The sequence below is a fragment of the Tribolium madens genome, unplaced genomic scaffold, assembly GCF_015345945.1.
Source record: "Tribolium madens isolate multiple individuals breed KSU strain unplaced genomic scaffold, Tmad_KSU_1.1 Scaffold_71;HRSCAF=194;Tcas5.2_LG6, whole genome shotgun sequence".
NCBI classification, from domain to species: domain Eukaryota; kingdom Metazoa; phylum Arthropoda; class Insecta; order Coleoptera; family Tenebrionidae; genus Tribolium; species Tribolium madens.
In genome coordinates, this window is record NW_025401041.1 from 2,668,092 (window position 1) to 2,682,252 (window position 14,161).

The 14,161-nt window shown below is 33.1% G+C and overlaps 1 protein-coding gene across 5 annotated transcripts in view; it reads left to right on the top strand.

Annotated features, from left to right (window-relative positions):
- Positions 1 to 14,161, top strand: part of LOC123009121 (ephrin type-B receptor 1-B) — a 31,190-nt gene that overhangs the window by 12,401 nt on the left and 4,628 nt on the right. Inside the window, exons 8-13 of one of the 5 annotated variants that reach the window (XM_044405243.1) lie at positions 672 to 1,304; positions 1,365 to 1,547; positions 3,218 to 3,295; positions 3,597 to 4,009; positions 7,031 to 7,557; positions 10,659 to 10,928. In XM_044405243.1, coding sequence (XP_044261178.1) covers positions 672 to 1,304; positions 1,365 to 1,547; positions 3,218 to 3,295; positions 3,597 to 4,009; positions 7,031 to 7,557; positions 10,659 to 10,928 — 2,104 coding nt within the window. Of the gene's footprint in view, positions 1 to 671; positions 1,305 to 1,364; positions 1,548 to 3,217; positions 3,296 to 3,402; positions 3,451 to 3,596; positions 4,010 to 7,030; positions 7,558 to 10,658; positions 10,929 to 14,161 lie in introns of all 5 variants that reach the window. The other 4 variants (XM_044405245.1, XM_044405244.1, XM_044405246.1 and 1 more) reach the window with 4 other exon arrangements.

The following is a 14,161-nucleotide window of genomic DNA, read 5'->3' on the forward strand; positions in this document are numbered from 1 at the left end:
TTAGGTCCAAAATGACATTATTTTTGCATTTTCAAGGGTTTTAGCACGTTTATTAATCAGAAGCGCAGTTAATTCGTGAAATTTTGTCAAAAATAGATCAAAAAATCATTGAAAAAGTGGTGTTGCCTTTATCTATTTCAAAAATCTTGTTTGTTTTTGGAACTAAAAACTCAATTTTTTCTCGAAATGGCGCTAAACAGTTCCAAAAAATCGCCAAATTAGGTCGAAAACTATATTATTTTTTCCTTTTTCAGAGGATTTAGTACGTTTTTCAGCTAGAAATGCAATTATTTCGCAAAAACAACTTGAATATAACACCCAAGTCGGTGGTAATTATGTTATTTTTTACTTTTCCAAGCGTCTAAATATATTTTTAAGCTTAAAATCCAGTTTTTACGCCAAACTAAACCAACAATCACTAGATGTGATCAAAATATCATTATTTTTTAGTTTTTTAGCACGTTTTTGGACCAGAAGTGTAATTATTTCGCAAAATTTTGCCTCAACCAACTCGAAAAATTACCAAATTGCGTCCTTGAGTCATTTCTATAAAAATAAGCCGTAAAATCTGTAAATTGTGAAAAAAGTTTCATCCTTCAATCAGTTGTGGCAATAAATTACTTTGTTTTGAAGAGTGCTACAAATTTAACACTAATTAACAATTTGGACAGAGCCTCCGTCGGCACCCCAGAACCTGACCGTGAACTTCGTGGACCAATCAACAGTGGCGTTGAGTTGGGCCCCTCCTGAGAACCTCGGTGGTCGCACCGACACCGTCTACCGCATCAAATGCGACGCATGCAGTCTCGGCCTCGTCCAATACAACCCCCATACTGAGACTTTCAACGACACTCGTATCACAATTTCGGGCCTGAACGCCGTCACCACTTATCGCTTCCAGATTTTCGCCGAAAACGGTGTCTCATTCATGCGCACCGAAGCCCCCGAATATGCCGATGTTACAGTAACAACTGAAGCACTAGTCGCTAGCAGCATCACCAATGTACGCGTCTCCTCGGTGATGAGTTCAGAGATAACACTAGCGTGGGACGCACCCTCAGCAGCTGGTGATGGCAACGACATCGAAAATGATTTGGTCGAGACGTACGAAGTTCGGTGGTTCCCCAGATCCGATATGGACTACAGCAACGCCTCCAGTTTACTAACAACGGACTTATTTGCGACGATCACGGGTTTGCAACAGAGGACTGAATATGGCTTGCAAGTGAGGGCTAAGACCCAGAGGGGGTGGGGGGCGTATTCGCCGGTGATTTTCAAGACTACAGGACAGGTACTCAATACGGGTAAGAAGTTTAAATCACTCGCTTCGTTTGTGATGTTTTATTTTTTGTAATATTTTTCAGCCTATGTGGGGGATGATGAAGGAATTAGGTTACAGTTAGTCGCAGGATCTATTGTCGTAGTCGTCGTTGTCTTGGTGGTGATCATTGTTTTCACGGTTATGTTCCTCAGATCACGATCGAATGATGAATGTAATAAAAAACAACCCAGTGATTGTGATACTTTAGAATATCGCAACGGGGAAGGTAACTTATTTAGGGAAAAAAATAGTACAGGGTGTCCCAGGTGGAGGTTTCGACAGTTAAGTTGGCAACGTTTACGTTAAATTTTGTCAAGTTGGTAGAAAAATTTAAACCTCCCATTTTTATATCGATTTGTTCATTTCCGAGAGATTGTTTCCATATAAAAAATTGTCATCTCAATGTTGGTGACTGTAATTTGGGTACGATAAGTTGGCAACCTTGACTCAATTTCAAACCTAAAATTTATGTAATTGTCATTCATTTGCGACGGCTTAATCGTCACAGAAACACAAATTAGCAGTCTAGCCAATAGATTTTTTTGTCACAATCATAAGTATCCGATATTTTAATAATAGGGAACGAGAAAGTTTCATCTGGGACACTTATAGAAGACATATCGTCGACCGGACGTAAAAGAAGTTTAAAACCAAGCATTTTTTGACTATAAAATATTCTACATTTTGAAGAAAAACTTTTTGTTCTCGATTTTTATATTTAATTTTTTTAATGGCAATCTAACAACAGAAAATAATTTTTTTGTGTTAAAACTACCTCTACAAAAGGATGAAACAGGGTGTTGAACTTTTTATGGAAAAAAATCGCTGAAAACCTCTGAAAGAGGGTTCTTTAAAAATAGAATTTTAACTGTCTTAACCTCACTTTTTTAGTGACAAATTTAATTCCTTAATATGTAAAGCCTTTTTCACATTTAAAGAGCGGTTTACACAATCATGGCCTGCTGTTATGCCAATTTCAATGAAATGGATTATATTTACTTTTTTTCATAATAATGTGCATCTAGTAGGTAGTAGAAGTTTAAATACATCTTTAATTTAAAGGCCAATTCATACAAAAAGTTTCATTAATGTCATTTAGAGCAAATTTAATCACATCAATAATGACAAAAATCTTTATGTTTGGCACCCTGTGTTAATTACGTTATTTTTAATTATTTTTTGCTAGACTAAAGTACACATATTTAAATATTTTTGAAAATAATTTTTAGGGAAGATTGAGGTTAGGATTGTAAGAATTTTCGTATGGTTGCCACATTAAAATGATTAATGATGCCTTTCAACGATTTCTTCGATGCACATTAATATTTCCCGCTTGTTACTTTGCAATAATGTCAAGAGACATTTATTAGGTTGGTATCACTACTGTTAAGAATAAACGAAGTCATTTAACTTCTAGTGGTGTGCAACTTTTAGTGTCGCTCATCGGGAATTTAAAGACAAAAATTTTTTTTAACGATAAGTGACAGTTCATTTAAATTGGTAAATCTAGATTTAACATGTTACCAATATACCAACAACAAAAAAAACCTAAATTATACTTTTTTTTGAGTTATTCGTTATCAGAACTAAAAAATTGCTCACGTGGGAAACAATTATTGGAAAAGTTATTGGTTTTACATAAACAGTTGTGCTTCTGACATTTCAAAAAATTCTTATGACAGATTGTCATTAAAGAAAAGTACAGAACTCGAAAATACGAAAGTTTTAAAAGTAAAATGTCAGCTTCCCAAAATTTTATTTCAGAAATTGCTTGGTTCTACATATATCCGGTAAAAAAAACAAGTTATCTATGATAATCATCATAGCCTTCCTTGTTTTTACGTAGCATTTCACGATAGCCATCGTGTAATTTAGGTATTTTTGTGTTAAAATTAGATTGCACCAATCACATTATATATAATGATGCCTATGATACACTTTCACGCTACCCAAAAGGATTAGTAGTGACCTACAGTAAGTCTCACACTTTGTTAGGTATTTGCACGTTTCATTTTCACATTTTTGTTCTCCTAACATCCTCCCATATTATTTTATTTTTATTATTTTTATTTTATTTGTAGTTCATCACAGCTTGGATAATCCCCCCATAGTAACAACCCATACAAATGGTAATTTTTTAAATTTTTTGTTTCATTTTTGATTTAAATTAAATTTCTGATCAAAGTGGTTGTGACTTTGCCAACTTACAACTCCAAGTCACAGCCCACTTTGATACAGTGGTTGAACAGAAACCTGTAATTGAAATTGTATCCAGTGACGACGCCGCTATTCACCGGAATCAGCGGCTCCTCTCGCACCTACATCGACCCTCACACCTACGAAGACCCGAATCAAGCCGTCCGTGAATTCGCGCGTGAAATCGACGCCAGTTGTATCACAATCGAGGCGATTATTGGTGGCGGCGAATTCGGGGATGTTTGCAAAGGCAAACTTAAAACGAACGGTATTGACATCGATGTCGCTATTAAAACACTGAAAGCTGGGTCTTTGGACAAAGCTCGCAACGATTTTCTCACCGAAGCCTCGATCATGGGCCAATTCGAACACCCCAACGTGATATTCCTCCAAGGGGTGGTCACCAAATCCAACCCTGTTATGATCATCACCGAGTATATGGAGAACGGCTCGTTGGACACCTTCCTGCGCGCCAACGACGGCAAATTCCAGGTAATAATAACCTCTCACACCACTGTTTTTGTATACATCGTGTCTCAGAAATAAGTGCATTAATTTCAACCGTGACAGATCTCCAAAATTGTTATATATTTAATGAAAATGTCAGTGTTATGTTGGTACCACTAATAAATTTATTATGATAAAAGAAAGTTTGCAATTTCGGTTTTATTTAATTTGAAAACAATTTATTAAACGTCAGCAAAAAATGGCTTAAAAAAGTGTTTTTGAAGAACGAGTTGAAAAAGTAACAATTTTGAAACTAAAATTAAAGAAGAATTTAAGACAAGCATCAACTTCGAGCTCATTTCACTAAATCACACAAAATTTATTATTAATTTTCATAATATTGTATTGTATTTTTACAAAATAACTTTTTCTATACAGGGTGTTTACAGTCTTGGAGTTGAAAATTGACGTAGTAATAGAGGAGTATAGAAATACTGTAACCGAGAAAAAAACGCACACAATTGTTATTATCAAGAATGTTATTTAACTCCAAAATATTGGTACACGGTTTGAGGGTCACTGGAATTATTTCCTTGTTCAGATAAAATTGTATTGTTGCAACAGATAAAAAAATCGTATCCATGACAATGAAAGAGAAAAGTCACTTCATAGTTTTGACACTGTCATCATTTGATTTGCTTTTGCTTTAGTTTTTATCAAAATTCGAAGATCTTCTGTTTAATCTCTTTCAGCGAATGGTTTCCAATAGGTTTGATTCGTTTTTCTTAATTTTTCTCCAAATTTATGAACATGGATTAGTCTTCTTCTGCTGTGAATATCCTCTCATTTAAATTTCAACCTCAAGACCATAAACACCCTGTATAGACACCCTTTCTTTTATTAAAATTTTTGTAGCAAGAAGCTTATTTTGGCCCACAACATTATACTTACTAGCAGTATGTTTTTATCAATATTATTTGCATTGAATTTTCTGTCGTTTGACAGATATTCAATTATAACGGTTTCAAAGAGAAAACGACACACAAAATTCCCAACAATGTTAAAATTTAAACATTTCAGCATGAAAACATAACCATATTTTTTTAATAAAATTTCTAGAGACAAAAACAAAAAATAAACAAAATTGGGTATGGAGATAATCTGCTACCAATTTTTCCATAGATTAGCCTTACCAGTAATTCAATATTGCCAATAAATACTTTTATCACAAACATCAACAGCCGCCAGGTACCAACCTTCAATAAAAAAATCTTCATAAAACCATTCCACTAATACAAATTTAGCAACAAGAACCTAGCATTTGAACTTTTAGGAAAATTACGTTTTTCATGTTGTTTGTAACTAGAATATTCAGAAGCACTTTTGATTGCCTAAAGTTAGTTACCCGTTATTGTTCACGGTTGACGTATTCTGTCAACTTATCAATCATAGTGGCCACTTCCCTGTGTAAATTTGTAAAATTTGAGTTGTGTAAATCCGACTTTAAACATCCAATTGTTATTTTTAGGAACATATATATCAAAAATGACAACAACATAGACACAACTCACACACTAAAGGTGGCGGGCTTAGAGGCTGCCAACTTATAATAAATTAAATAGCCACTATGAATTGACTGCGACTTTTATTACGATGTCTTTGGTTTGTCACCAGATAACACATAGCCACCAATCTAGCCAAATTTATGGCAACCTAGTAACGAATATCCCTAAAGTCTAGGCAATAATTTCGTGTTAATACGACTTGAGATCAAAAATTATCTTGATCAAGGTGGTCATGGAATGGAAAACGTCTATCATCTTTTGAAATAATTCTGTGAATGTTTGACTCACTGACAGCGTCGACATAACCCACAATAATTATTTTAAATTCTATGACCACCCTTGACCAAGATAATTTTTGATCTCACAGTATGTTAGATTGTGGTCTGCATTTTTGAAAATATACACTTTTGAAAATATGATAAAGTTAGAGTGAAAATTGAATTTGAAAATCGTATACAGGGTGCGCCAGAGCTGGCGCCTCAGAGAAAATTGTCATGTAAGGTAAGATACCAGGAACATGGAAAAAATGGTAAAAAAATCTATCTGTAAAAATTTCGAAGTTATGAGAGTTTAAATTTTACACTTTGACTCTATTTATTTCTCTTGGAAAATATAATTTTCTAAGTTGTTTTTTTGCTACTCTGTTGTTGTACACTTGAGTGCAAAAAAAAACCCAATTGTCAAAAACAAAATTGTCTAATTTTTCAGAGATTTACATAGTGTGAAAAAGGTTGTTCCCAAAAAGGTTAGAAAACTATTAAAAAAAAATGTCGTCTTGCCAATGCAGTGTCATAGTCAGTGTTAAAAACGAAATGGAAAAACTTGATTGCAGTTGGGAAGATGCCTGACAATTGTGAAATTGTGAATTGTGATAAAGACAAAAGCTGGCATTTCTTAATAGGCCAAATTACATTACGAGTATAAAAAAATCAATTTGCGTTTTTTTTTTTTGCACTCAAGTGTAACTCTGTTTAATGTTATTTGTGGCTTTTATTGGCGAAATTTTTGTACCTTTACTAAATAATCATAAAAAAACATATACAAGATTATCAGTATCATTAAACATGTCAAATGTCAAAAATTTTTCACAGATAGAATTTTGTAAACATTTTTTCATGCTTCTGGTGTCTTATCTTACTTGGAATTTTGCTGTGATGCTTGAGTTTTGAAACATCCTGCATATGGAAAAAAGGTGCTACCTTTTTTTTCACCAAAATTTTGACTTTGTGATTTCGATTTCAAAAAAGCAGACTTTACCATTTTTTTAAAATCGATATATATTTGAAGGCATTTTGCCTTCAGTAAAATGCATATTGCGGTTTAGCGACTTTTTTTCTAACAAAATTTATAATCAATTTTACAGTGTGGTTGTTTATAACTAAAACTAAAAAGATGATATTTGTTCTAATTGAATAACGAATCAACTTCATTTTGCACAATAATGTATGTGTTTATTTCTGTATTATTTAAAAAATTCACTAAATTGTGTTGTTGGTCGCAGGTGATCCAGCTGGTGGGCATGCTGCGAGGCATCGCTTCCGGTATGCAGTACTTGAGCGAGATGAACTACGTCCATCGTGATTTAGCAGCAAGAAATGTCCTTGTTAACTCGCAACTGGTGTGCAAAATCGCCGATTTCGGTTTGAGCAGAGAGATCGAGAGTGCGACGGAAGGGGCGTACACAACACGTGGTGGTAAAATACCAGTGAGGTGGACAGCACCGGAAGCTATAGCTTTCCGGAAGTTTACGTCAGCGAGTGATGTATGGTCGATGGGGATCGTCTGTTGGGAGGTGATGTCCTATGGAGAGAGACCGTATTGGAATTGGTCGAATCAGGACGTTATCAAAAGTATAGAGAAAGGGTATAGACTTCCAGCGCCGATGGATTGTCCTGAAGCGATCTACCAACTTATGTTGGACTGTTGGCAGAAGGAACGCACTCACAGGCCTACATTCCAATCGATTGTAAAGACTTTAGATAAATTAATACGTGTTCCCGATACCTTGCGGAAAATAGCTCAAAATCGGTAAGCAACACGAGGTTTTCCTTAAAAGAATTGGTGAAAGGTTTAAAAACTTGCAAATTTTTAACCGACTCCTAATCAAGTGACAAGGTTTTTTATGCCCACTCTTTTTGATCATAGTGGTACATTGAATTGAATTTAATTTAATTTTCACTCTAAATTTATCATATTTTTCTTTATTACCACCACAATCTAACATATTTACTAGTATTGTCGTATCAACAAGAAATTACTCCCTAAAATTTAGGAATATTCGTGAATAGATTGTCATAAATTTGGTTAAGTTGGTTTCTAGTGACAAACAAAAGATATCGTAACTAGTGTCAAAATTTAGGTTAAGTCACCTGTCAGCTTGTATAGATAATTCAATTGATAGTTGACAGCAGTTTGACAGAAAACGTCAACCGTCAACAACAAGGGGACATTCAAAATTACTTCTGAAAATTCTAGTTACAAACAACATGAAAAACATAATTTTCCTAAAAGTTCAAATACTAGGTGGTAGTTTCTTGACAAATCTGTAGAATCCTTTTGTGAAGATTTTTTTTATTAAAGGTTGGTACCTGGCGATTATTGATGTTTGTGACAAAATTTTTTTTGGCAATACTGAATTATTGGTGATCCTAATTTTTTAAAGTCTGTGGAAATTACCAAGTTCAAATTTTGGTGAAAAAAATGACAGCAGCTTATCTCCATAACTACAAATTTTGTTTATTTTTTGTTTCTTGAAATTTTGTTGAAAGTTATGGTTACGTTTTCAGGCTGAGATGTCAAAATTTTGACTTTTGTGAATTTTGTGGGCCTGTTTTCTCTTTGAAAACGTTATAATTGAATACCTCAAAATCGGAATTGCCAACTTCCTTTATTAAAATTGCCATGAATGGATTTGCTAGTGGTGCCAACCTTAACTATTTGACAGTGTGAGTACAGTTCGGGAACTTGGAAAAGGACCAGATAGGTGGAGCCATTGATGTAGTGGGGGATTTTGAGCAGTGGCTTAGCACAGAACTATTGTGCGGTAAACAGGGGATTTTAGAATTATGGTTTTTATTAAGTTTTATTTTAGTAAATACATAAAAAAATCTCTCAGGATGCTATTACACGTTTAAATAAATAATGAACAAATAGTAGCGAATAAAATCGTGTATTAAAACTATAAACATATTCATGAAAACACTTTTTCAGTTTTTACTATTAAAATACGTCCACAATTAATGAGAAATATTTTTTAGGTTTTTAATTCAATTCTCAAATTTAACATTCATAAGATGCCCCTGTTAATAACTATGGTAAATTTTTTTAGTGAGGTTTTTTTCCATATTTAGTCGATAAAATGTAAGAATATGGATTCTCTTTTCACTTGAAATTCTTAGTTACCAACCAATGATTCTTGTGATAAAAATTATATTGAAAGAATTTTTCTCCATTATCTTGAATTTTTTTCTTTGTACCACATAGATTATTTCTTCTGTTCAAAAAAATAACTGGAATACATGCCACTGTTTTCAACTGAAATCAGAACTCCCCTACATTTACACGAATGAACTCGTTTTCGACCAGTTTTTTTACGATTTCCTGAACTCTAAAAACAGAATTTACACAACTGCAGTTTGTATTTATTTCTGCTTTTTGTCCTTAAAAAAAGTTAAATTTTGTAGTTGTTTTTATGTTGAAATACAGATTGTCCGGAAAGTCGCATACCTCCTTGAATGGGAGTAATTGGGTAGTCCCCCAGAGTACTAAAAAAATGGTTAAAAATTTCTAGCTGTCAAAAAAATTTGCCATTTATTTTTTGACATTTGACATTTTTTTATGTCTATTTAATGATACTGATGAACTTGTATACTTTTTTTTTATAATTATTTAGTAAACAAAAGCCATAAAAACACTAAAAAAAGTTACAATTTAGGATACAGCTTCCTTGTTTGTACTTCTAATAACCTGTAGCAAAAAATCTTGGAAAATTATTTTTTCAACTGAAATAGAGTTAAAGTGCAAAATTTAAACTCCCATAACTTCGAAATTTTTATAGATAAATTTTTTTAAACATTTTTCTTGTTGTCTAGGACACCGCCCGATGATACAGTGAGGTGCGCGATTTCCGGACATCCTGTATAGTAAAAATTTTGATCCAAATTTCAAGTCTAGTTGACCACAATGATGTCAACAAGAAATTATCACCTAGGAATTTTGGGAAAATTACGTTTTTCATGTTGTTTGTAACTAACTTTGAAGGTTGGTTACTCGTTGTTGTTGACGGTTATGTCAACTATCATTTGAGAGATTTATTGTTAATACCAGAAAAATACATAGCCTCAAACCTAACCTAACTTAACCAAATTTATGGCAACCTAGTAACGAATATCCCTAAATATATTGGCAACACTGAATTATTGGTATGGTAATCATTCTAATTTGTTATTATTCTATGGTCGCAAATAAATAATGAATGACAATTTTGAAGATGGTAAAAGTTTGACGTTTGAATTTAAGAGTCAAAGTTGGCAAAATAAAATTTTAAATATGACGCCGACTTAATAAAAATCGGTTATTTTTACCTGATATTTTTAATAATTCTGACGTGCTTTCAAAAATAAAAAGAAAGGTATTTGCTAGAAAACTATCAAAAAATGTATTTAATAAACTTTTTTTCATAAAAATCTACTCGTGAATGTCATTTTTGACATTTGATGCTAAATAAGCGACAAAAATTTGAAATCACATAGAGCAACATTATTGTGTTAGTTAAATTTTATACCGAGTGACTATTAATGTTTGTGAAAAATCTATTGGCAACACTTCCAATTTGTTACGTTAGAATGTTTCACGTGACAGCTAAATCAGCATTCGCCCGTCACAAATGAATGACAATTGAAAGTCAAGGTTGCCAAACTAAAATTTTAAATGTGACACCAACTTAAGGTAAAAAATCACAATCATTTACAGTCACTCAGTGCTGAAAACATAATTTGAGTTGGGAGAAGATTTGTTCAAGTTTCTGCGAAATTTCGCCAATTCTGTTCCGTTAACCGTGCACTTCTTGTAAACTTTCACGCTTTAAATGTTTCACTTTGTTCATTTTTGTTTTTTTTTTACCATTTTAGCCATCTTCCACCGTTGCTAAACCCATACTTTCGTCAAGATTTCCGTCGTGCATCAGAACTGCCCACTCAGGACTCATTTTTCGATTACGGCCTTCCCGACGTAATCCTGTTAAAAAACTACGAAATGTCTCAGTGGCTTTCGCAGGAACGTTTCAATTTGAGTCCTGATTTCGGCAGTTCTGATCAGACGTTGTTCACATACCAGGGAGACACTCACACGCCACCACACACGTACACAAAAAGGGGCGCTTGGGTCACTTTTAGCAACATGTAAATATGCTTTTGTTTGATTTTTGTTTGCATGCTCTAATGTGTTTTTCTGCTTTCTTTTCAATAACACACACAAGGGGGAATTTCGGGTGTGATAGCCCAGTCAAATTAGACAAATCGGTGGAAAAAAATCCTAGAGAAATTTTTTTTTAACGCTTTCTTTACACTTGGGTATACATACAGGCTGTCCCAACGGTCTGAAAAAGCTCTATAACTTGTTTATTTTAAGAGATATTGCCTTTTTCTTTTTTTTTAGATTATAGCTGCGTTTTTGATGCACATTTTAAAAATATTGCAGTTTATATACAGGGTGTCCCAATATTAAAAAAACACTAAAGTTATGTTTTTTTAAATGGAATCTACTCAGTTTGATTTTATTTTTGGATTCTACGCTAAATTACAAATAACTTTTATAGAGGTTGTTTTCATTTATCTGTTATCAATTTTGATTTGTGGCGCTTTTTTACCAGCATTTTTGAAATGCAGGGGTCTGTCTAAAAATTCGTAACTTCTAAATGCTTGCACACAAGTTAAAATAAGTAACGCCGTTTGATTCCCGAAGGTTTGCCGCATCTTTTAAGTGTTTACTCAACAACCTGCTCAGTGGCATGTGCCTACTGCGATTTTTTAAACATGACTAATTAAAAATGTCAAAAACTCATTTTTTTCAAATGGCACCTACTATTTATTATTGTACCAATCGAAAGATCTTTTGACAAGCTTTCCATCAATATAAGGTTTGTTTAGTCTAGTGTAAAATTCTAAGTTGCTATCCTAAATTAACTAAATTTCGATAAACTTTTCTGTTTTGGACAATAAAAATTGAGTGGGCTTCTGTCATTGTTGCGATCTGTCAATTTTATTGGGAAGATTATAAGTCCCAAAATGAATTTTACTCGTCAAGAACTCATTAACATGTTATACAGTTTTGGTGAAGCGGATCGTAATATTTTATTGGCTCAAAGAGTCTACAAATAAAAATACCCAAATGCAAGACTGCCGCAAAGTGCTGCATTTAAAAAATTGTATAAAAATGTGTATAAATGAGACCAACAACTGCGGAGGATATGAAACAAAGAATACGCGATACATTCCATTTAATAAATGCAGATATGCTAAGTCGTGGTAGACTATCTTCTAGACGAAGACTGCATACTTGTATTGAAGAAAATGGTAATATTTTTGAGCATCTGTTATAAAGAAAATAGTAAAATAGCTTTAATGTTTTGTTTTTTTGTGTTTGTTAATGTTTTTACATTTTTCTACTAAATTGTGTTAATACTGCTTTTGATTTTGCCTAATTTTCTCTGTAACTCAATTGTGCACAATATTGTACATTTTCTTGCAGCAAAGAATTTCCAATTCCATACTTTTGTTTATTTTCTGTGCTAATTTTTTTGTGCATAAGGTCCACTCGATTTTTATTGTTCGAAACAGAAAAGTTTATCGAGATTTAGTTAATTTAGGATAGCAACTTAGAATTTTACACTAGACTATACAAACCTTATATTGATAGAAAGCTTGTCAAAAGATCTTTTGATTGGTACAATAATAAATAAAGAGTGCCATTTGAAAAAAATTAGTTTTTGACATTTTTAATTAGTTATGTTTAAAAAATCGCAGTAGGCACATGCCACTGAGCAGGTTGTTGAGTAAACACTTAAAAGATGCGGCAAACCTTCAGGAATCAAACGGCGTTACTTAATTTAAGTTGTGTGCAAGCATTTAGAAGTTACGAATTTTTAGACAGACCCCTGCATTTCAAAAATTCTGGTAAAAAAGCGCCACAAATCAAAATTAATAACAGATAAATGAAAACAACCTCTATAAAAGTAATTTGTAATTTAGCGTAGAATCCAAAAATAAAATCAAACTGTGTAGATTCCATTTAAAAAAACATAACTTTAGTGTTTTTTTAATATTGGGACACCCTGTATATAAACTGCAATATTTTTAAAATGTGCATCAAAAACGCAGCTATAATCTAAAAAAAAAGAAAAAGGCAATATCTCTTAAAATAAACAAGTTATAGAGCTTTTTCGGACCGTTGGGACAGCCTGTATATCAAAAGTCCCCGAAGGTGGGGGGCGAGCTCGATGAGAGGGAGGGGGTTAAAAGTGTCTTTTTTTGGTTTTTTGTTTATATCTCGTAAATTATCACTCCTATAGGTTTTTATCTTCTTATCAAAATTAAAGCTTACAAAATTTCCTACAAAAATGGTCCTTTGCATTTTTGTTGTAGGACTAACCGTAAGCGAGTATATAGGACAGAAAAAAACATCATTTAAAAAAATGTGCTTTATCTGCATTTAAAACAGAATTAGTCTTGTAATTTAAAAAAAAAACTGACAGTAAATTGAATTAACTGGGTCCAATACTTCATTAAAGGAAGGGGGAGTCACGAGGGTCCAGAAATACAAACTCATCGTTTATCTAATATATGCAGAATTTTCTGCAGAAGTCTATTTCTGCATCAAAATTTCCTACAAAAATGGTCCTATTCATTTTTGTCGTAGGACTAACCGTAGGCTTCAAAAGTTTGGAGTCTACATAAAATTGCATTAAAAATCCTTTGAAACACATTTCATTAGTTTACTAATGTCAACTAAGCTGGTCTGTCTAAAAGGTGACTCGGTTGTAAACATTTAAACGGAGAAAAATAAAAATTTTGGATGAAATTGAGAATCAATCTGTAAGGGGGTTAAATGGGGTGTAAATGTTTAAACAAAGATATAAACATAAAATTGTTCAGAGGTGTAAAGGGGCACTAAAATCAGATTTTTCGAAGATTAGTTTTTAAGGGAATAAAACGGTGTACAAATTTAAAGAGATATAAAAACATTAAATTTAGAAAATATGATCCTTAGAGAGTGTAGAAGTGCACTTTTCAAATTTTAATGAAATAAAGTAGAGTTTAAACGCTTAAAAACAAAATTAGAAACATGAAATTTCGAATTTTGAGAGTGCAGAAGTGCACTGAGACGACACTTTATGAAAATCAACATTTAATATTTATCCATAAACATGGCCTATGCGAAGAACGAGACTACTATAACTGAGTCCTATACATAACATAGGTAATTATCTAGCTTTATAGAGTACCTAAGCCTATGGAATGGTTTTGTGAGCGGGCTTTTTCCCATTTTATATCAGAAATACACGCGGACAAAGTCGCAGGGAAATGCTAGTTCAGCATATAAGGATGACTCGGAAGACTTAATAGACCCTCGTGGC